Here is a 24893-nt window from a genome sequence, read left to right on the forward strand (position 1 = left end):
AAAAATGTTTCAGTTATTAATGGGACTTCAATATGGCATGGTAAGTCCATGCTTTGAGATACCCTACCTACAGCAAGCACACAGCAGTAATTGAAAAAATGTGAAAGGGGGATCCCTGGGTGGCTCAGTGGTTTGGAGCCTGCCTTCAGCCCAGGGCGTGATCCTGGAGACCCGGGATCAAGTCCCACATCGGGCTCCCTGCATGGAACCTGCTTCTCCCTCTGCCTGCCTGTGTCTCTGCCTCTCTCTCTGTCTCTCATAAATAAATAAAATCTTAAAAAAAAAAAAAAGAAAAGAAAAAGAAAAAATGTGAAAGGCATATAATAGCTCAAAAACAAAATAAATATCCCCGTGGGCCACAAATGTAAGGAAACTAATAATAAAAGCTGTGAGTAGGGCTGAAGCCAAAGCCCTGCCAGATTCCAGGTTCAAGCCAGAAGAGGCAGCTCTGAGTTCAGCTCCTGTAGGTTAAAGGAGGCTCCAAGTTCTCCACCTGCAGCAGGAACTAGAGCCAAAGTCATTCTAGAAAGGAGGAGCTGGGACCAGGGTCTCTTTTCATTAAAGAGAAATGAGAAAAACCTGCTGCCTGCTACTGTCTGAGGCCAAAGCTTATCCAGAGCACATCTAAGGAGGCAAGAGAGCACAGAGCTTCATGACCAGCCATGGAGAGTGCATACGTGTGGTCTCCCACTCAAGATGAGTCAGAGGTCCAACATTATAAAATACTTGGAAAACACCTAACTCTACAAAAGATAGCCAAAAAATCAACAATTGGGAGATAAATTTACGCTAGAGAATACTAAAACATTAAGAGTCTGAGAGAAAGACAAACACCATATGATTTCACTTATATGTGGAATCTAAAAAAACAAAACAAATAAGGGAACAATAAGAGTAGAAACAGACCCATAAATACAGAAAACAAACTGATGGTGACCGGAGGGGAGTAGGTTGATGGGCAAAGTGGATGAATGGGAGGGGAAGACACAGGTTTCCAGTTCGGAATGAATATGTCATGGGGATAAAAATCACAGCATAGGGAATATAGTCAATAGTGTGGGGTTTTTGTTGTTGCTTTTGTTCTTGTGTTTTCTCTAAGTTTTTATTTAAATTCCAGTTAGTTAACATATAGTGCAATATTGATTTCAGGAGTAGAATTTAGTGATTCGTCACTTATATACAACTGGTGCTCATCACAAGGGCTCTCCTTAATCCCCATCATCCACTGAACCCAACACCCACCCACCCCGCACTCATCTCCCCTCCAGCAACCCTCCGTTTATTTTCTACAGTTTAGTCTGTTTTCTGGAGACACCTGAGTGGCTCAGTCAGGTAAGCCTCTGCCTTCAGCTCAGATCATGATCCCAGGGTTCAGGATCAAGGCCTACCTGCAGCTCCCTGGGCTCCCTGGGCTCCCTGCTCCAGGGGAGCCTGCTACTCCCTCTCCTGCCCCACCTCCTGCTTGTGCTTGCTCTCTCTCTCTCTCTCTCTGAAATAAATAAAATCTTTAAAAAAAAAAAAGAGTTCTTTTTCTAGTTTGCCTCTCTTTTTGTTCCTCCTATGTCCATCTGCTTTGCTTCTTAAATTCCACATATGAGTGAATGCAGGTATTCTAACGGTGTTGCATGGTGACAGATGGTAGCTATATTTGTGGTGAGCATGGCTTAATGTATGAACTTGTGGAATCACTAGTTGTACATCTGAAACTAATGTAACAGTGTGTGTCAGCTATACTTCAAGTTTTAAATAATACAGTAAAAGTCTGGAAATGAAAAAAAATAAAAAAATGAAAAAATTAAAGTCTGGAAATGCCTTAAAATAAAGTATTTGGATCCTTAAAAAGATAGTATATGAATAATTTACATATAGTACTAGAGAGAAAATCATGAAACATCTAGACAGAATTAAAACAAGTACAGATAGGGGCACCTGGGTGGTTCAATCAGTCAAGTAACTGCCTTTCATTCAGGTTATGATCTCGGGGTCCTCAGATGGAGCCCCACATCGGGCTCCTTGCTCAGTGGGAAGTCTGTTTATCCCTCTGCTCCTCCCCTAGCGCCTGCCACTTTTGCTCATATTCTCTCTCTCTCTCTTTCGCAAATAAATAAAATATTTCTTAAAAACAAGCACAGAGGGATCCCTGGGTGGCTCAGCAGTTGAGCACCTGCCTTCAGCCCAGGGTGTGATCCTGGAGACCCCGGGGTCGAGTCCCACATCAGGCTCCCTGCGTGGAGCCTGCTTCTCCCTCTGCCTGTGTCTCTGCCTCTCTCTTCCTCTCTGTGTCTCTCATAAATAAAATCTTAAAAAAAAATAAAGTAGCCATTAGGTCTTGGATGGTTTAAAAAAAAAAAACAAGCACAGATAGATATGCAAGAGAACAAATTTGAAAATTAGAAATTAAAAAATATATATTTCATTGAAATATTTCAAGACTCAATAGGTGGAATAAACTCTAGACTTAAGAGAGGTGAAGACAGAATTAGCGAATTGCAAGATAATGTTAAATAGTTCACACAGAGTATAGTACAGAGAAGCAAAGAGATAAAATACCAAATATAGTACAAAGGTCTAGAGTTTAAACGGAGAAGCTCCAACATTTGCTGATACAGGGTTCCAGGAAAAACAGAAAGGAGAAACAGGAAGAAGAGTAACTTGAACAGATACTGAAAATTTCCCAGACTTAAAAAGAGATATAAATTCTCATTAGAATATATTTAAAATATGGGGCAGCCCCAGTGTGCAGCAGTTTAGCGCCGCCTGCAGCCCGGGGTGTGATCCTGAAAGGCCTGGGTTCTAGTCCCACTTCAGGCTTCCTGCATGGAGCCTTCTTCTCCCTCTGCCTCTGACTCTGCCTCTCTCTCTCTCTCTCTCTCTCTCTCTCTCTCTCTGAATAAATAAAAAGTTTTTTAAATAAAAAATAAATAAGTTTTTTTAAAAAGAATATACTTAAAATACAAAACAAAATAAAATACAAATCTGCACTTGGACACACCAAAGTGAAACTGCAGAATATTATGGGTAAAGAAGAAGGTACATGCAATTATGTTCAGCATTTTCTGAATAACAAAAATTGGAAACAGTCTAAATATTCATCAGTAGAATGACTACAAAATAGTGGCAATACAATGAAATACTGTAGAGTAGTTAATATGAGAGCAAGCATCAGCATGAATAAACCTCGAAAACAAGTTGCATGAAAAATGCAAGGTGCCATCAGAAAGGGAGAAAAACCATGAGAGACTCAACTCTAGAAAACAAACTGAAAGTTGCTGGAGGAAAGGTGGGTGGGGGGTGGGGCAATTTGGTGGTGAGCATTAAGGAGGGCATGTGATGTGATGAGCACTGGGTGTTAGATGCAACTGATGAATCATTGCACACTACATCTGAAACTAAGAATGTACTTTATGTTGACTAACTAAATTTAAATTTTAAAAAAATTTTAAATGCAAAGTCCAGAAAAATACACACAGTATTACGTCATTTGTTTGAAATTTAAAACCACACAAAACAATGCATATATTGTTTGTCGGTGCATACATGTGTAATGAAGACATGAAAACCTACATAGATGAAAACCAAGTAGAAATAACACACACAAGGATGCCAGGGTGGCTCAGTGGTTGAGCGTCTGCCTTCAGCTCACAGTGTGATCCCAGGGTTCTGGAATCAAATCCCACGTCAAGCTCCCTGGAGGGAGTCTGCTTCTCCCTCTGCCCCTGTCTCTGCCTCTCTCTGTGTGTCTCTCATGAATAAATAAATAAAATCAGAAAGAAAGAAAGAAAGAAAGAAAGAAAGAAAGAAAGAAAGAAAGAAAGAAAGAAAGAAAGAAAGAAAGAAAGAAAAAGAAAGAAAGAGAAAGAAAGAAAGAAAGAAAGAAAGAAAGAAAGAAAGAAAGAAAGAATACACACAAATTCAGAATCCTCACTACATCTATAATAATCACCTCCTCAATTAGAGACTATTTATTCTCCCCAGCCCGGGTATAGCTGAATCTAGAAGTAATCAATCTCACTCCTGACACTTTGAGATCATCACCAACCCCATCTGCTTTAAGTCTCCTATTTCTTTGAGGTTTATGTATTCTGGCCATACACCTATCACCTCCCTTTGGTTGTTCTCCCCCATTCCTTGAGAACACTGACATTTCACAGAATTTCCCTCCATCTCAAAATCCTCCTACTCTGTGATTCAAACATCCATATGAATGTCCTGTCCAACACCTAGCCTCTCCAACCCAAGAAGCATCTCTTTGATCCACTTCAGTCACGCATCCTCCTGGTCCCATCCTGAATCTTGCCACCATCACTCAGAACTTCTTCACCACCAATACCATAAACTCAGGTATGCACTTTTCTCACCAACCTCTTATTATTTCCGGTCACTTGTTCACTCATTCCCACTACTCCTGTTTGGATTCCATTGAAACATCCAGTCCACTGATAGCCACTTCTACTGTTCCTCTATGTAATAATCTCCTTCTCTCTCCCCTTCCTTCCTCATCCAGATAAGACTCCATGGTCCAAAATCTATACCACCTTTGCCAATATCTTTCATTATCTTTCCTTATTGTCTTTCCTTCCACTTGCCTGGGCAAAAAACCTAACCCAAATGCATATTTTCATAGGTGCCTTTAGAGTAAAGATCAACCTCCTTAAGCTCCTGAATGTCTCTGGTCATAGACATGGAATTAATCTAATCAATGAAAGCATAAGCAGATGGATAGCCAGACCAATTAGCTACCCTGAGTGAATATTATAAATAAGTTATGCCTAGTATCCATTCCTGTATGTTTCCAAGTCGACATCATACAGTGCCCTTTAACAGCAAAGTCTTGCCAGTTACTTCAAGAAGACCTACAGAAGCCGCCTTCCAGCACTACCACTATTATTACTCTTGTGTGTCTTCTTAGAAAGTATTGATCTAGGGATGCCTGGGTGGCTCAGTGGTTGAGCGTCTGCCTTCGGCTCACGTTTTGATCCCCAGGTCTTGGGATCAAGTTCTGCATTGGGCTCCCCATGGGGAGCCTGCTTTTCCCTCTGCCTATGTCTCTGCCTCTTTCTCTGTGTCTTTCATGAATAAATAAATAAAATCTTTTAAAAAAATAAAAAAGAAAGTATTGGTCTAGTGATAACTCTTCTACCATAATGTCTATCCACCAAATTAAAAATAAGACCTTGTGCTCTAATAATTATCAACTTTGTCTAACTAACCAACTATACACACACACACACACACACACACACACACACACACACACATCCTCTATTAGTTCTGTTTCTCTGGAGAGCCCTAATATAGGATGTTTGATTATCATTGATCACAGATAATAGAATTCAATATAGTTGCGGTTTTTAATATGATGACTTCTTGCAGACACAGAGATATTATGAACTTAGACTCTAGTGGTCTCCTATTCAATCAGTGGTTTACTGATTGCAGATGCAAGAAGATCCTCAATTTCTCCAAACTCAGTGATGCTCATCATGGGTCTCCTACTAGACTGAGTAGGAAAATACCCTCAGCCAAGCACAGATTATGAGCCAAAGTTCAGCAAAACACACAGGGACAATCCCCTCTGGAGATATTCCAACAAAAGCACAAGGGTTGAAAATGATACGTCTTTCTCTTACCAACTCCCTTCTCTCCCCATTTCTCTCCTCCACACATTTTCCCAAATCCAGGACCCACCCCCACCAAAATGAGACTTTATTCCTGGTATTATTCTTGGTTACATCCTCTTCCCTGAAGTTTATACTGGCTGGACCAGTTTGGGGGAACTATCTTTGGGCAGCCGTGTCCTTCCTGGCATAGATGCCAGCACTATTACCCAATCAGAGATATCTTTGTGCCCAGAGGGTTATAAGAGACAACAACATCCTGGACATAGCAGACTTGTGTTTCACCAGCTACAGAAATGAGGTCTATTCTGGTCATCACCATCCTCAGCTTCTTCTTTGTAGCCGATGAAGCCAAAATCTTCTCCAAGTGTGAGCTGGCCCGCAAGCTGAAGAGCATGGGAATGGATGGCTTCCATGGCTACAGCCTGGCAAACTGTGAGTATGAACTTTTTTCTGTCTCTGCCCAAAAAGACCTTATTCCCCAGCCAATTTCTCCCTTTTCACTTCCTGATTTACACATTTATCAGGGCTCTCTTCCACTCTCTGACAGCTCTTCTTGTCTCTGCCTCCACTGCCTTATATTCCTATCAGGATCTCCTTTCTCTCTTCCACCAGGGATTATCTTATCCAAGTAAAATTTCTTCTGCTGTTCCCCAAAATCACCTTCCCTCCCAGTGGCCTATAATACTTCCTCAAAAATACCCAGAGACTCACCTAACCTCTTCGTTTTGCTCCCATGACCTTTGCTTTCACCTGCATCCTTTTGGATACTGCAGCATGGTTGGCACTGATTCCCACCGTCTTCCCTGCCCTTCTGTCCATCAAAAACAAAAACAATCTACATCTGCTGTGTTTGTCCAAAGTCTGTTCTATCCAAGTCACAAGGGAGTACGATAAGGACTGTGAGAACAGAAGGTGAGGCAGAGACAAGGTCACTCATCTCATCAGTAAGAACACATGAAGCTATTCCAATTTCCCTTAAATATCTTCATTTTTCTTCATGTCAAATATACTCTTTCCTATCATTCCCCAAGGGACAGCTTTTGGGGCTTCCTTTCTAGGATCCTCCTCCATTACTTCTCCATCTCTTCTCTTCCATATACTTTGGGATAAAAGGCAATGTGAGTATCCAAGGCAAGAGTCGGCTATTTGGCTGGGAGATGAGGCTGGAAAGATAGACTGGGAGATAGTGCTTGCTTGATTGATTATTGGGCATTACAAATGCATTTATTAAACACATTGTTATTACATTCTTCCCATGGGCTAATTATTGCTTGGGACTAGGAATATACAATGGATGATAAACATAAATCTAACACTGAGGATTTTATAGTCTTTTCATTTCAGTCTCAAGGGACTTTCTGGCCATTCTAGCATAGCATGAGGTGTGCTCATCGTGAAACAATCCCCCTTTTCTACCCACACTTTTGCTCCCTCGACACAGGGGTCTGCATGGCTGAGTACGAGAGTAAGTTCAACACCCAGGCCTTTAATGGGAGAAATTCCAATGGCAGTAGTGACTATGGAGTCTTCCAGCTGAACAGCAAGTGGTGGTGCAAAAGCAACTCTCACTCCTCGGCAAATGCCTGCAACATAATGTGCAGCAGTAAGGACTCGATCCCCTCCAAGGGCTGGGTGAAGTGGGGCAGGTAAAACAGGTGCAAGATTGAACACCCTACTCCCTAACACCTGCCCCTCGCCTGTGCTGGAGAAGCCCAGGACAGGGAATAAAGGGGCCCCAGAGAGTCCTCACACTAAAAGAGGATTCCACAGAATTCCTCCTGCCTAAAAGGAAGAAGGAAGATACATTGACCTCTGACTAAGCCTCACCTTCATGGGTTCCCATCCCTCAAGCCGTTTTATCCCGTTCCTGACACACGCATGGCTGCATCACCAGTCCACATACCCCCACACAGAACTCTGGACACACTAAGCAGTTTCCTGAACACAAAGGCTCTCCCTGGTCCATCAGGTCCTGGCTGCCCTCCGGAGGGAGTGATGCTCAGAGGCAGATTCAAAGCAAGGCAAGAAAACTCAGGCAAATGGAAGGCAAATCCACAAAAGGGCTCCAGAAATAGAGGGTCTCTGACCCAGGCTCAATTTCCTCTGGAACTTCCCCCATCAAAAAAGTATTGATTAATGAAACAGAAAAAGAGGATTTTTTTTCCCTCTCCATTCAACCACTTTTCCTTTCAGAATTCCTGGATGACAACATCAATGATGATATCGCCTGTGCCAAGAGGGTTGTGAAAGATCCTAATGGGATGTCTGCCTGGTAAGCAGAACATGAGGGGCAGAGAGCAGCCACTCAGACAGGCATGGGCCCAGACCTAGACAGTATGAGGGACGCTCATAGAATCGCAGCATATCTGCTGTAGGCCTCTCCCTGGGCTTTGTAGGGAGCTGAGACCGTTCTCCTGACGGAAGTGAGGCAGAGCAATACTGTGCCACGCTCACCCGAGGCCTCCCTGCAACACCGACTCAAGCCTTTTCACACCGGCAAACCCGCCCCATCTGAGATTCTCCCACAGCATAAACTGACTCCAGCCTGAAGACCCTACTCCAGCTGAGCCCTTCTAGACTCCTGCCCCTGCCTCTGATCTATGCCCTATTTCTCTATTCTTAGGGTGGCCTGGGTTAAACACTGCAAAGGCAAAGATTTGTCCAAATACCTGGCCAGCTGTAACCTGTGAGATGGTCATTGGATACGGCTCCTGGAGAACGTGACCCAGAAGGCAGGGTCATTCCTCAAGGTTCTGGGAAGCTCTGAATTTCCCCTGCCTCCAAAATAAAAATTACTCAAGTTCAGCTGTCTCCAGTATGATGCTTAAGGGCTGGGTTACGACAGAGGCTTGCTACCGGATGTAGACACCTGGAGGTCCTCTTCTCTCCAAGCCCATCACCGGAGTTCCTTCTATCTCCTTGGGAAAGATCGTTAAGGACGATCCTTTCCTGGGCCCTGCTGGAGGGCCCAGGAATCCTAGATACATTCCATACAGAATCCTAGATGCGAGCTCTTATGAAATTCATTTAGTAAAGATGGCTAATATTATTCTCCATCACCAGGAAGGAGAGTTCAGGATGAAACAGGGAAAAAAATTATGAGAAAGATTTGGGTTAGACGTAGAGAAGGACCAGCAGAATATGAGGAGGATAGTCAGCTAGGGTAATGACTCAGCTGCCATAACAGAGTCCCCAAAATATAGTGTTCTCGCAAAGCAGTCCGAGATGGGTGGACAGGCTCCTCTGTCCCACGCAGACATTCAGAAACTCAGATTCTTTCCGTTTTGCATCTCCACCATCCTCTAAAAGCAGTGCTACTCAAAGTGTGGTCCACAGATCAGCAGCACCAGCAACAATGGGAAGCTTGTTAGAAATGCAAATTCTTGGGCCCACTGTCAGACCTACTGAATCCTTGTTTTAAACTGTTTTAATGAGCTCTCCAGGTGATTCTTATGCTTTAAAAATCACACAGAGAAGCACTGCCCTAGGGTGTTGTCCTCCAAGCTAGATTGGAGGCACTCCATGCTCTAAATTGCAGAAAGGGGGGGGGGGGACGTGTGGGTGACTCAGTCGGTTAGGCATCTGCCTTCAGCTAAGGTCATGATCTTGGGTTCCTGGGATCCGGCCCCAAGTTGGGGCTCCCACTGCTCACTGGAGAGTCTGCTTCTCCCTCTCCCTCTGTTCCCTGCTCTGCTCATGCTCGCTTGCTCTAATAAACAAATAAAATCTTTTAAAAGTGCATAAATAAATAAATTGCAGGAAGGGGAGTTGGTCTGGAGAAACACACAGACAATGTTTTAAGGTCCAGGCCTGGAAGAGGCACATGTCACTTCCATGTACACTCCAGAGACAGAATTTAATCACAAGCCATCCCCGGCAGCAAAGGAGCCTGGGAGACCTTTACCAGCAGGGCAGCCCAGGTCCTGATAACAGTATTATGGGAAAATGGGCAAATGGATTTGGGTGGACAACTAGTAGTTTCTGCTACAGTAATTAATAAATCATTCAATAAAGTAAGTCATAATCACATTCCCATGGTGTAAATGTTTCCATATAATAGGATTTTTGTGCCCCACTATCCCTTTAAATATTATTCTGTGGGGTAGGTTCTTCTCCTACCTCTGGTATAAAAACTCAGGCAGGTACCATGACTTTTCTGGTCACCCTCAGATAATGAGAGCACACCAACTCTGTCCAAGGGAGTCTCCTCTCCTCTCTCCAGCTCTTTTCTTGGCATCTCCAACATCTTTTATAGACTGACCAGTGGAAGATCAACTAAAGATGCAAAACATATTCCCCACAGTCTCCTTTTTATTTTTTTAAAGATTTTATTTATTTGAGAGAGAGACAGTGAATGAGCAGGGGCAGGGGCAGAGGGAGAAGCAGACTCCCCATCCAGCAGGGAGACTGACATGTTATGGGGGATTGATCCCAGGACCCTGGATTGATCCCAGGACTCCAGCATCATGACCTGAGCTCAAGGCAGCCCTGTACCTGAGCCACACAGGTACCCCCACAATCTCCTTTTTAAATATTTTTGGTCTTACATTTCACTTTGAAATGTGCTCTCTAGTGTCTTGAAGCCACAGCCGAACCTAAACCGGACATGTTTCCCATTTAACCTCCTGATACAATAACTCTGATACAATAACAGTTGATGGAGTACTTTCAGAGACCAGATCTGATTGAGCACACTGTATGTGTTATAGAAAGACTCTGATGGCCACGACACTGCCTTGCTGTTCCTGCAGCTGGAAACTTCTGGGTAGCTAGCTCTCTGACTGGGCACCGTCTTTCCTGCTGCTGCTGCTGCTACTGTAGCTGGCTAGACTCCTCCCTTGCCTGGTTGCCATCCCCTTGGCTTAGCCCCTTCTGAAGGTTCCCAGGTAGGAAAAGAAAGCAGTGGAAGGACGGGCAGGTAAAGTGACACGGAAATAGAGGCCAGCCTATATTCTGGCACCAATATCACACAGCTCTTTAGCAGGGCTAATTCTCTCCCCATTTTTCTGAAGGAAGTTCTCTGCACCTCAATATTCCAGGAGGCAGCAAAGTGGGTTCTCACAACCATCCAAGAACCCTGTCCCTTCCTGGGCTAGAGTACATTATTATTCTCTATTCCCTACCCCCTCCCTCCATCATGTGATCTTCCAGAGCACTACAAGGGACAGAATCCCCTACGCATGGATGTTGAACTCGGACATGCAGTTTGCTTTGCCAACAGAATGTTAGCAGATATGACACAGATAGAAACTAAAAATGTGATTGCATGGTTTTGTTTGGCCTCCTGTGCTCCTGTGATTGCCAGGCAAGAGCATGCCCCAGGTACTCACTGTCCCCAACCCGCTCTCCCCAACCTGGGCCCCAGACTGAAACATGTGGAATAGACTTGAACCCAGTCCAAATCCTGGCTCCTAAAGTAGAGCTCCTTCCCCCCTACACCCCACCAGACCCAAAAGTAGGGGAAAAAATGCTGTTATAAGCCATTGAGTTTTGGGGTGGTTTATGACACAAGAAAAAAAAAACTGACTCTTCCTCTTCCTCAGCCATGTGTCTTCTCAGCGTCATCCCCTTTACTTGACCATCACAAATCCTGTCCCCAGTTGGATTACCAGCAGGACTCTTCACTGTGAGGATGCAGATTCTGTACCTTCCTTGATGGATTTGCATTACGTTTAGTTTATTTTTTTTTATTTTTTATTTTTATTTTTACGCTTAGTTTAAATATGTTTACTGAGCCTTTACTTTGTGGTTAATTGCCTTGAAAAGGGATTTACAAGAGGGCCTTGCCTTTTATTATACTGTAAACCTAGGGAGAGAATCTAAAATCCCCAAATAATCCTACCAGTAACCAACCAGTATAAATGGGCCCTTAATCAAAATCAAATAGAGCTTCTTTCCTCTCCTGACATAAACCAATGAAGGGAATGTATACATAGTTTTTATAAATGTTGGTTAGGCATTTATGAAACAAAAGGGTTTTTTTGGGGGGGTCACTTCTTTTTTTTGGGGGGGGTCACTTCTTTAAACAAAGTTTTGGTGCAGGATATTTTTATTCACCCCTGAAAAAGCAATATTGTTCTTTTTAATTCTATAAAAATCAACTAAAGAACTAAAGGCAATGTAGAGAAAAACAAAACCAGAGGGGCACCTGGATGGCTCAGTTGGTTAAGCATCAGGTTGCGATTTTGGGGTCCTGGGATCAAGCCCCCAGGGCCAGTTCTGTCAGGCTCCCTGCTCAGTGGGGAGTCTGCGTGTCCCTCTCTCTCTACCCCTCCCCCGGCTCATGCTCTCTCAAATAAATAAATGCAATCTTAAAAAAAAAAAAAAAGGAAAAACAAAACCAGAAGACTCATGCTACCAGGTATCAAGAACTATTACAAAACGATAGTAATTATGATAGCTTGGTATTGGGGCAAAGATAGGCAAATAGATGAGTGGAACAGAAGAGTGACTCTCACAAACCTGACCAACTGATAAGACAAAGTAGCACTGTATTGCAGTGGAGAAAGGATTACATTTCCAATAAATGGTGCCCAATCAACCGGCTATCCATATGGCTGGTCTTGTTATCTTTTACTCATCTCAGAGCTCTCTGTAATACTAGAACAGGAACAGATACACATCTCTGATTCTAACCAGCTGTGAACTATTCTGCTCATTTAATAAATATTTAATGGAAAGCAACAGAAGAGGTAATAGTAGACTTTTTTCATCATCCCAAAATCCAGATACAAACTGGACTTTGAAGTAGTTTGCCTCAGAATTGCAGAATCAAACAAAACATCTGTCCTAAAAACTAATTCTTCTTTTTTTCTTTGCTACACCAAAGGAAGCTGCACTAGAAAGAAAGGCAAACAATTATTTCACCCCACAGCAGAGGAGATTCCAGGGTAGAGAACAGCCAGCTGCAGAGTCAGCAGAGTTATTCTCTGGATGGGAAAAACTCATGCCACACACAATTAATGTTTTGATCTTGAACTGTATCATTTTATTCAACACCAATAAGCTTCATTTTCTCTAGAAAAAGGAGATTGGGTTTGTTGTTCACATTTTTAGAAATCCTTGTTTGAGTAATATTGACTCTACAGTCAAAGGTAGGGAAAGAAAAGTTTGTGGACATCAGGGTTACAAACCCCTATCTGACAAGTATGGACAGAAGTAGGGGAACTTGGGCAGCCCACGTGGCTCAGCGGTTTAGCGCCGCCTTCAGCCCAGGGTGTGATCCTGGAAACCTGGAATCGAGTCCCACATCGGGCTCCCTGCATGGAGCCTGCTTCCACGTCTGCCTGTGTCTCTGACTCTCTCTGTGTCTCTCATGAGTAAATAAATAAAATCTTAAAAAAAAAAAAAAGTAGGGGAACTTTGAGGACACTTCACCAAAGAAGATATACGGATATACAGATGGCAAATAAGCACCACACAAGAAGATAACCAACATCATTAATCACTAGGGTAAAGCTAATTAAAATGACAATAAGATGCCACTACACCCCCATTAGAATGGCTAAAATTAAAAAGACTAACCATACAAGGTGTTCACAAAGACGTGGAGAAATGAACTCTCATACACTGTTACTGAGAATGTAAAGTGGTAAGACCATTTTGACAAAGTTTTAGTTGATCCAGCCTTTCTACTTATGTGTTTACTCAGGAACAAATGAAATATATGTGCATACAAAAGCATGTACATAAATGTTCATATAAGCTTTATTTGTAGAAGCAAAATCTGGAAATATGCCAAATGTCCATCGACATATAAGTGGATAATTAAATTGTAATGTATCCATGTAAGGGGATACTACTCAGCAACAAAAAAGGAACTATTGATATACACAATATAATTAAAGCTCAAAATAATTATGGTAAATGAAAGAAGCCAGAACAAAAAAGAGTATATAATTCCATTTATATAAACTCTAGAAAATGCAAACTAGTCTATAGTGACAGAAAGCAGATCAATGGTTGCTTTGGAACAGGGATAGAAAGAATGAGAGGGAGATACCACCCAAAGATAGAGAAGTTTTCAGAGGAATGTATGTATATGTTTACCATCTTTATTGTGCTGGTTTCAACATATGTCAAAATGTAGCAGATTGTGAACTTTGTATATGTGCAGTTTATTCTATACCAATTATACCTCAATAAAGCTGTGTGGGACACCTGGGTGGCTCAGTGGTTAAGTGTCTGCCTTTGGCTTAGGTTATGATCCTGGGGTCCTGGAATCAAGCCCCACATCAGGCTCCCTGCTCAGTGGGGAGCTTGCTTCTCCCTCTCCCTCTGCCACTCTCCCTGCTTGTGCTCTCTTGCTTTCAAATAAATAAATTAAAATATTTTGGGGCAAAGATAGGCAAATAGATGAGTGGAACAGAAGAGTGACTCTCACAAACCTGACCAACTGATAAGACAAAGTAGCACTGTATTGCAGTGGAGAAAGGATTACATTTCCAATAAATGGTAGCCCAATCAACCGGCTATCCATATGGCTGGTCTTGTTATCTTTTACTCATCTCAGAGCTCTCTGTAATACTAGAACAGGAACAGATACACATCTCTGATTCTAACCAGCTGTGAACTATTCTGCTCATTTAATAAATATTTAATGAAAGCAACAGAAGAGGTAATAGTAGACTTTTTTCATCATCCCAAAATCCAGATACAAACTGACTTTGAAGTAGTTTGCTCAGAATTGCAGAATCAAACAAAACATCTGTCCTAAAAACTAATTCTTCTTTTTTTCTTTGCTACACCAAAGGAAGCTGCACTAGAAAGAAAGGCAAACAATTATTTCACCCCACAGCAGAGAGATTCAGGGTAGAGAACAGCCAGCTGCAGAGTCAGCAGAGTTATTCTCTGGATGGGAAAAACTCATGCCACACACAATTAATGTTTTGATCTTGAACTGTATCATTTTATTCAACACCAATAAGCTTCATTTTCTCTAGAAAAAGGAGATTGGGTTTGTTGTTCACATTTTAGAAATCCTTGTTTGAGTAATATTGACTCTACAGTCAAAGGTAGGGAAAGAAAAGTTTGTGGACATCAGGGTTACAAACCCCTATCTGACAAGTATGGACAGAAGTAGGGGAACTTGGGCAGCCCACGTGGCTCAGCGGTTTAGCGCCGCCTTCAGCCCAGGGTGTGATCCTGGAAACCTGGAATCGAGTCCCACATCGGCTCCCTGCATGGAGCCTGCTTCCACGTCTGCCTGTGTCTCTGACTCTCTCTGTGTCTCTCATGAATAAATAAATAAAATCTTAAAAAAAAAAAAAAGTAGGGAACTTTGAGGACACTTCACCAAAGAAGATATACGGATATACAGATGGCAAATAAGCACCACACAAGAAGATAACCAACATCATTAATCACTAGGGTAAAGCTAATTAAAATGACAATAAGATGCCACTACACCCCCATTAGAATGGCTAAAATTAAAAAGACTAACCATACAAGGTGTTCACAAAGACGTGGAGAAATGAACTCTCATACACTGTTACTGAGAATGTAAAGTGGTAAGACCATTTTGACAAAGTTTTAGTTGATCCAGCCTTTCTACTTATGTGTTTACTCAGGAACAAATGAAATATATGTGCATACAAAAGCATGTACATAAATGTTCATATAAGCTTTATTTGTAGAAGCAAAATCTGGAAATATGCCAAATGTCCATCGACATATAAGTGGATAATTAAATTGTAATGTATCCATGTAAGGGGATACTACTCAGCAACAAAAAGGAACTATTGATATACACAATATAATTAAAGCTCAAAATAATTATGGTAAATGAAAGAAGCCAGAACAAAAAAGAGTATATAATTCCATTTATATAAACTCTAGAAAATGCAAACTAGACTATAGTGACAGAAAGCAGATCAATGGTTGCTTTGGAACAGGGATAGAAAGAATGAGAGGGAGATACCACCCAAAGATAGAGAAGTTTTCAGAGGAATGTATGTATATGTTTACCATCTTTATTGTGCTGGTTTCAACATATGTCAAAATGTAGCAGATTGTGAACTTTGTATATGTGCAGTTTATTCTATACCAATTATACCTCAATAAAGCTGTGTGGGACACCTGGGTGGCTCAGTGGTTAAGTGTCTGCCTTTGGCTTAGGTTATGATCCTGGGGTCCTGGAATCAAGCCCCACATCAGGCTCCCTGCTCAGTGGGGAGCTTGCTTCTCCCTCTCCCTCTGCCACTCTCCCTGCTTGTGCTCTCTTGCTTTCAAATAAATAAATAAAATATTTTAAAAAGAATCAAATACGGGACGCCTGGGTGGCTCAGTGGTTTAGCGCCTGCCTTCCACTCAGGGTGTGATCCTGGGGTGTCTGCACTACAGATTGCCAGAACTAGAAGAATTACTACTGCTATTATTAGTACCAGCTTTACTGGCTTACACTTAATTAGTACTTCTATGTGCCAGGCATCGTTATATATTCATCTTCACTTCACAGAAAGGGAAGCTAAAGCTTAAGAAATTAACTAATTTGGGGCACCTGGGCAGCTCAGCGGTTGAGCATCTCCCTTTGATTCAGGTGGTGATTCCAAGGTCCTGGGATCTAGTCCCACACTGGGCTCCCTGTGGGGAGCCAGCTTCTCCCTCTGCCTATGTCTATTTCTCTCTCTGTGTCTCTCATGAATAAATAAAATCTTTTTTTAAAAGAGATTAATTCACTCAAAGAATTTTTTTAAAGATTTTATTTATTTATTCACAAGAGACAGAGAGAGGGAGAGAGAGAGAGAGAGAGAGAGAGGCAGAGACACAGGCAGAGGGAGAAGCAGGCTCCATCAGGGAGTCCGATGTGGGACTTGATCCTGGGTCTCCAGGATCATGCCCCGGGCCAAAGGCAGGCTCCAAACCACTGAGCCACCCAGGGATCCCCATCACCCAAAGAATTTTGTATATAATTTAGTATAATCCTCCTTTGTAAAAAGTGAAGAAACCAAGACTCAGAAATATTGACTTACCCAGTAACACCAACTGTGTTAGGTTCCTAAGGCTGCTGTAACAAACTGCTAATAAATTGGGTGCCATCACACTACAAAAGCATGCCTGACCCTTGTAAAGGAGAGAAGGAAGGAAAGAAGGTAGGGTGGATAGCATAATGCAATTCTACACATTTGGCAAAGTCAGTAGGGAGTCCATGAGCCAGTCATTCATTAGAGGAGCTAGAGCCTCTCAGAAATAGGCCTGCCTCAGTACCTCTGGCTGGAGCAAGCTGCAGGAATCACAGCTTGGTGTGAAACATGGTGTTGTGGCAGGGAGGAGAAAGGTGCAGCAGAGAGCACTAAACTACAGAATTTGTGCTGATCATTTTAGCACTTGCCTTCAAGGGGATCGCTGACACCAAGCAGCAGATATCAGATGGTTAGGAAGAGAAGCTGCCATCAAGTAGAAGTGATGGAAAAAAGAAGTATTGCTTGGAGTTTTAAGACTCAGTGCTCTGGAATGCTGGTGTGAGAAGAGATGGGAACCAATTCCCTCACACTACAGATGAGCACAAAAAGGGCAGGAGCAATCTAGCTATCTGAGTGTCTCAAGAGCCTAGCCCAACACCCAGAACATTAGTAGGTGCTCAGTGAAGGTTCTAGAGTCTAGGTTCATTTACTTATCAATCAGTACTCACAAAGCAAGTGAGAAGCAGATGGTAGGGTAAAAGTGTGAAGGACAGAAAATAAAGTCATGAAAAGGATATATATAGGCTTTAGGTAATATTGGAAGTAAAATGAGGTACTCCCACCAAGACCTGTATATGGGGGTATGACAGCCTTAAAGAATTTAACCAAAAACACAGATCTATAACAGACTAGAGAAGACACATGTAAAATTACTTTAAAAATACTGAATGGTCCAGGCCAAGCTTGATAGATATTTATTGAAGATATTAATATTTTGTGTGACAGCCTTAGCATGGCCTTTTCAAGTCTAAAAGTAATGCAGATAAGAGACAGACCATCTCCCATGCAAAATATTAGGACCTCATATTGCTGCTTGACACCATGGAAAATAGTACATGGTCCAAAGTGCCCATTTTTAACACATATCAGTTGCATAAAATTCCATTCCTATTACATAATTTCAACCCTTGTCCTATTATCATGACATTCAGGGAAGAAAGCCTGACATTACAACCTTCACACCTCATTCACAGTCTCTTGACAAAGTTCTTCCTTATTTCTTGTAATCTCTGGGCATCTGAAGACAGTCCACTCAGTGTCTCAGCATCTTAAAATTCCCTCCACATCCATCATCAACAAATCAAAAGAGAACCATAAAGCTGAGCCATGAATGAGGGAAAGGTGGGGGGTGAGGGTTCAAAGGAAGGAAATACAGGTAGTCACTAAGTCCAATCTTTAAGAGATAATGCAAATATATACACTTACATTTTTTAAATGGAATAATAAAGTAAATAAAATTTATATGAGTAAATACCTATATGGTGAAGAGGAGATAGATGAAATAGGCAAGGTATATGCTTTTTAAAAAATACACTTTGTTTTATAATTTTGACCACAGAATCCTATAACATTTTATATAATTATAAAATAACTAATTTTTAAGCAAGCACTAAAAATATAAAGGCACCTAAGTGTTTATCCATCTGGTATAATAATCATACAAGAAGGAATTATTCCAAAATGACCTTAAAATACTAAAAATTTTACTGAATATCTCCAGTGGGATCTACCCTAAAGGCAAAAGATCTGCAAAAAATGTCTTCACTGTTTTCACTAATCATATTCTGGTGATAGTGTTAATATTGTTATTCTGAAATGTTTATGTTTACAGGGTACAATGAACCAAATGTCCAATTAGGTCGTATTCTAGCTCTATCATCCTTGATATCCTTGAGAACCAAGATGGTCAAAAAAAATAAAAATAAAAAAAAAGAACCAAGATGGTCAACATGAGGGGAAAAGACGTACAGATGTAAAACAGAAGAGATTAAGTTAAAACTGTTTAATCCTGAATTTGAATTATAAGTGTCATTATGAAATCATGAGGCATTGTATCTTTTTGAAAACAGAGAAAAAGAATATTTCTTAATTCTGTCTAGAAACAATGACCAGTCTAGTAGCAACAGGCATCCTTGGCACTCAGATTGAGAAACACCCTGTCCTATTAAAAAAGAACCAGAGCTCCTTGTAGAAATGGGTGATTCTAGTTTTGGAGCTGGAAATTAATAAGATAAGCCTATAGTGCAGCCCCAGTGGCTCAGTGGTTTAGCGCCACCTTCGGCCCAGGGTATGATCCTGGAGACCCGAGATCGAGTCCCACATCAGGCTCCCTCCATGGTGCCTGCTTCTGCCTCTGCCTGTGTCTCTGCCTCTCCCTCTGTGTCTCTCGTGAATAAAATAAACAAAATCTTAAAAAAAAAAAAGCCTATAAAACATCTTGGAGTATAAATAGCAAAGAAACTATCAAAGACTACTGAGGTCACATCAAAAGGACTCAGAAGTCAATTTAAAGAATATCTTTCTGGGCAAAGATAGGACAATTTTAGTATTATTAATAAAAAATTTTAATTGTAATGGACTAAAACACATCAAAAATGCTTAAATACCTAAGTTTATAATAATAATTTTTAAAATTCTGATTTTAGAGGCTGCTAATGAACCAACTCATTTTTTAAAAATAGTAAATGAAGAAAAAGAAGTAAACATTTATCCTGCCTTCCCTATGCAAACTGTACCACTAGATAAACAAATAGTAGATAAAGAGAAATTTCTCTCTTCGTAGAGGTTTCCCAGATAAGAAATGAAGAAGAAATGAAGATAGAATATCATCATTTTATGACTCCCAATGAATCAACAGATCTAGGCACTGGGCATCAAATGGCTGCTATCATCACAAAAAGAGAGACACCCAGACATTATGTGCCTCCTGATGGAAGAACACAGCATAATCTCCAAAGCAGATTTCCCAAAATCATGAACTAAAATCTGATTAAGCCTCTGGACTCAACTGCCAATTTGCAGGAAATAAATACAAATGACAGAATAACATGTTAAACAATGTAATCAACTAAATCCAGACTCTGAAATCTCTACAAGAGAAACAATGTTTTCTTTCACAACAAAATTGAGAGAAGAAAAAAGGAGTAACCTATGGAGTGAAAGCAGCTTATAAAACATATCAACTCATCATAACATGTACACTTTATATGGATTCTGGTTTAAACAATCACCCTATAAATACACACACACACACACACACACACACACACACACGCCTGCGCGTGTGCGCGTGCACAGAGCCCAGTGGATCTCACAAAGGACAGATAGGCATCTTACACCTTGTATGCAGCCCCAGTGGGGATGGGTGGAGATAAACTGATAACCTCTGAAGGAATAACAGCAATAGAAGCCAGAAGGCAGTCCTGAAACAAAACAATCGCCAAGCCTAGAATCCTATACCCAGCAAAATTTCTTGCAAGAATAAAGTCAAAATAAAGAAAAAAAATCACCCCAAAATGAAACAGTCTATATGTTTCAGCTAAAAGACAGCTATTTAAAAAAAAAAAAAAAGACAATTATTAAGACTAGTTAAAAACGGGACACCTAGGTGGCTCAGTGGTTGAGCATCTGCCTTTGACTCGGGTCATGATCTCCCTGAAGGGAGCCTGCTTCTCCCTCTAGCTATGTCTCTACCTCTCTCTCTGAGTCTCTCATGAATAAATAAAATCCTAGAAAAAAAAAAAAAAAAAAGACTAGTTAAAAAAGTAAATCCCAACTATATGCTGTTTATAAGACTAACACTGAAAATGAAAATACAGAAAAGTTTAATCTAAAATGATGGTATGGAAAAAAAAAATAAAAAAATAAAAATAAATAAAATAAAATGATGGTATGGATCCTAGGCTTACCATGGGGATCATTTCATAATATATAAATATATCAAATCACAGGTGCCTGGGTGACTCAGTCAGTTAAGTATCTGCCTTTGGCTCAGGTTATAACTCCAGGGTCCTGAAATCAAGTCCTGTATTGGGCTCCCTGCTCAGCAGGCAGTCTGCTTCTCTCTCTCCTTCTGTTACTCCTCCTGCTTGTGCTGTCTCTCTCTCTCTCTCTCTCGCTTTCATATAAATAAAATCTAAAAAAAAAAAAAACCAAATCACTATGATGTACATCTGAAATAGGATATGGTATGTCAATTATACTGCAATTAAAAATAAAATGGGATGCCTGGGTGGCTCAGTGGTTGAGCGCCTGCCTTCAGTCCAGGGTGTGGTCCCAAGAGACCCGGGATTGAGACCCACATTGGGCTCCCTGCATAGAGCCTGCTTCTCCCTCTGCCTGTGTCTCTGCCTCTCTCTCTGTGTCTCCCATGAATGAATAAAATATTTTTTAAAATAATAAAATAAAAATAAAATAAAAAGAATACATACAAACACTAATTGAAAGAAGTCACTGTATATATATATATATATTAATATCAGGCAAAATATATTTTAAGGAAAAGCATTACTAGATACAAAACAGTAAATTTGAGGCAGAAACAAAGTAGGAAGAAATAATAAAGAAGATAAAAGCAGATCAATAAAATAGAAAAAAATCCAATAGAAAAGAACAACTTAACCCAAAGTTGGTTCTTAGGAAAGACAAAGGAAATTTTTTAAGAAGATCTTATTTATTTATTCATGAGAGACACAGAAAGAGAGAGAGGACAAAGTCTTAGAAAAAGTGTAACTGGGATGCCTGGATGGCTCAGCGGTTGAGTGCCTGCCTTCACGCCCAGGGTGTGATCCTGGAGACCTGGGATCGAGTCCCATATTGGGCTCCCTGCAGGAAGCCTGCTTCTCTCTCTGCCTATGTCTCTGCCTCTCTCTCTCTCTCTCTCTCTCTCTCTCTCTGTCTCTAATGAATAAATACAACCTTAAAAAAAAAAAGTGTAACTTACCAAAATTGACACAAGAAAAAACAGTAAATTTAACATTCATTTCCCATTAAATAAATTGAATCAGAAAATAAGTATCTTCCCACAAAAAGCAATAGCAACAACAAAAACCCTGCGGTCACATCTCCATGGGCAAGATCTGTTAAATATTCAATGAAGAAATAATTCTAAACTTACACAAAGGGATCCCTGGGTGGTGCAGCGGTTTGGCGCCTGCCTTTGGCCCAGGGCGCGATCCTGGAGACCCATGATCGAATCCCACATCAGGCTCCCGGTGCATGGAGCCTGCTTCTCCCTCTGCCTATGTCTCTGCCTCTCTCTCTCTCTCTCTGTGACTATCATAAATAAATAAAAATTTTTAAAAAAGAGCATTAAACTTACACAAATTATTGCAAAGAATGTAAAGAGGGGATAAAAGCCCAACTCATTTTATGAGGGTAAGAAAACCATGACAGCAAAACAAGAAAGGAAAATTACTGGCCAATTTCATTTATAAATCCAGATGCAAAAATCCCAATACATATGAAAAGTAAATCTAGGAACCTAGGGACACCTAGGTAGCTCAGTGGTTGAGTGTCTGCCTTCAGTTCAGAGGGTGATCACAGGTCCAGGGGTTGAGTCCAACATCGGGCTCCCTGTATGGAGCCTGCTTCTCCCTCTGCCTGTCTGCCTCTCCCTCTGTGTGTCTCATGAATAAATAGTCTTTTTTAAAAAAATAAAAAATAAAAATAAGTCTAGGAACCTAGACAAATGTAAAAAGTAATAAATTATGATCAGTTGGGTTTATATAAAGAGTATGTGTTTAAAATTAGAAATAAATCTGTTTCAACATATTAGAAATTTAAAAATCATAATCATCTCAATAGCTGCATAATTTTTTAAAGATTTTATTTATTCATGAAAGGCACAGAGAGAGAGACAGAGACACAGACAGAGGGAGAAGCAGGCTCCTCGGGAGGAGCCCGATGTGGGACTCGACCCCGGGTCGCAGGATTACGCCCTGAGCCAACCGCTGAGCCACCCAGGGATCTCTTGGCCACGTTTTAATGCTTCCTTTTCAGATAAACCCAGGAAGTTGCATATGGCTGGAAAGTAGCACATTAAGAGAAAGAACATTTCTTTGAGACAAAAGTCATTAGATAATTAAGGTCAGAGCATAAAATGGTCTTAAATGCCATGCTAAAGAGGTTGCTTGTTTTCCTGAAAACAGTGAGGTGCCACTGAAATTAGTTTGGCATAAGCAGTAGAATGACCAAATAAAGCTTGTTTGGCTGCAGTATAGACTTAAAAGAGGTAAGACTTCAAGCTGGGAGATCAGTTCTCAAGAGAGACCAAGAGGTTGCAATTTCCAGTGCCTGGAGGAGCCAGACCTAATATGAGTGAAGTAGGCCAGTTCTAAAATGACAGAGGCGAGAACTATAGAAAATAAAAAGCACGTCACTAAAAATACCCACCACTATTTAGCTCTAGTCAATTGTTTTCATGCAAGAATATTGCCCAGCATCACTAGATCTTCCAAATTGTCAAGAGAATTTTAATACAATTTTTTCATTTTCAAAATTGTGCCAAAACAAAAAAACAACCAATTATGGGCCAAATCTGGTACAAAAGTCATCAGTTTGCAACTTGTGGCTCAAAATGTCAGTAGAGATGAAGAAAGGAAACAAACTCAAAGGATATTAGGAAGGAAGAATTATGGTAGTGATCAACTGGGTGTGGGCATAAGAGAGAGGTAACGATAGATCACTTCCAGATTTTCACTTTGGTCCCTGGGTGGATGGTATGCCATGAAATACAAGTAGAAGAGGTTTAAGGAGCATTCAGACAGCCAACAGCTATAGCTCATCAGCAGAAGGAACATAAAAGTGGGAAGACAAGTCATTTTCAAGCTGTAGGACTCGGTTCTCTATCCACCACCACTCCTATCACCACATCTTCAGCTTAGCTGCATAAGTGATACCTGGGCAAGTCAGAAAATTTGGACAGATACATCCATCAAATGTAACCATCTATGGGTGCTAACAGTGAGGCCAGGTGGTATTATCTGATGATGCCAGGATGGGGACAGTCCTGGTGACTTATGGTTACAACCAAAGTGGCCAATCATTGCAGGCTGTGAAATCTGGGCAGCTGAGCCAGTTAGGGACCATCAAAGTGTCAGGAATATAAAGAACAGGGAATCCAGAAAATATTCTCTCCACTTAGATTTCAAAGATTGAGACTATGACCTCTTGCCCAGTACATACCATCTCTGGTTGCTGGAGTCTGAATGCATTAACCTATCTTTATCTCAACCATGTACTGGTCACAAGGCTTCCTGGAAAAAGGAAATTCTGCCATTTGGGACAATATGGATGTGCCTAGAAGGTATTATGGTAAGTAAAATAAGCCAAAGACAAATACAGTAAGGTCACCTGGGTGGCTTAGTCGGTTAAGCGTCTGCCTTCGCCTCAGGTCAAGATCTTTGGGTCCTGGGATCAAGCCTCACGTCAGATTCCCTGCTTAGTGGGAAGTCTGCCTCTCCCTCTCCTCTCGTTACAAGCCCATGCTTGCTCTAATAAACAAAAATTTTAAATCTTAAAAAAAATACTGTATAATCTCACCTACACATGGAATCTTAAAAAACCAGATTCACAGAAACAGAGAGCAGATTGGGGATTGCCACAGACTGGGGATGGGGGTGGAGGAAATGGGTTATGGTGGTCAAAGGAAAAACTTCGTTACATGATGAATACTTTCTGGAGAAGTAATTACAGGCTGAAAAAAAATTAGAAAGCTAAAGTGGAAATAGGAGAGCCAGTGGGGTTTCTTAAAAAGATCTCTTTCACCTGTAGCACAAAAGCACTCACAGCTAAGTAGCAGCCTGAGGATTTAATGAGTTGAATTCCAGAGAAGCTTAAATGCTCAAAGTGGTACTGTGATGCCAAGGTCAGGAGCCCGACCGCAACAACCTGGAACCCTTAAGTATGGTATTAAGACATCTATGTGGAAGCCCTCAAGAATATCAGCTCTGCAGACTTCCATGACCCGTGTTTGCAGAGGTGACCCATCACTCCCTAGGAAGAGCTAGCATTTCCCCCATGGAGGCACGAAGACTCCCTTAAAGAGGGCCATCCTCACAAAACGTGTCCTCTTCCTCCCACAAAGCTGCCTCCACCTCATTTCTTTCCTGGTAGGCCTGTACTAGGGTAAAATCGCAGCATACCCCAACTAGAAATGCATCGGGCCTGATAAGGGAGTAAAGAAATTGTACGGGCAGCCCTGGTGGCTCAGTGATTTAGCGCTGCCTTCAGCCCTGGGCCTGATCCCGGAGACCCAGGATCGAGTCCCACGTCAGGCTCCCTGCATGGAGCCTGCTTCTCCCTCTGCCTG

The 24893-nt window shown here is 41.3% G+C and overlaps 1 protein-coding gene across 1 annotated transcript; it reads left to right on the top strand.

Annotated features, from left to right (window-relative positions):
- Positions 1–5914: 5914 nt before the first annotated feature.
- On the top strand, positions 5915–8342 carry LOC121479807 (lysozyme C, milk isozyme). The gene is made up of 4 exons (XM_041735605.1): positions 5915–6053; positions 7063–7224; positions 7815–7893; positions 8245–8342. Exons 1-4 carry the CDS (start codon positions 5915–5917, stop codon positions 8309–8311), a joined length of 447 nt encoding a protein of 148 aa, XP_041591539.1. The 3' UTR covers positions 8312–8342.
- Positions 8343–24893: the final 16551 nt, after the last annotated feature.

Source organism: Vulpes lagopus, chromosome 21 (assembly GCF_018345385.1).
Source record: "Vulpes lagopus strain Blue_001 chromosome 21, ASM1834538v1, whole genome shotgun sequence".
Lineage (NCBI taxonomy): Eukaryota > Metazoa > Chordata > Mammalia > Carnivora > Canidae > Vulpes > Vulpes lagopus.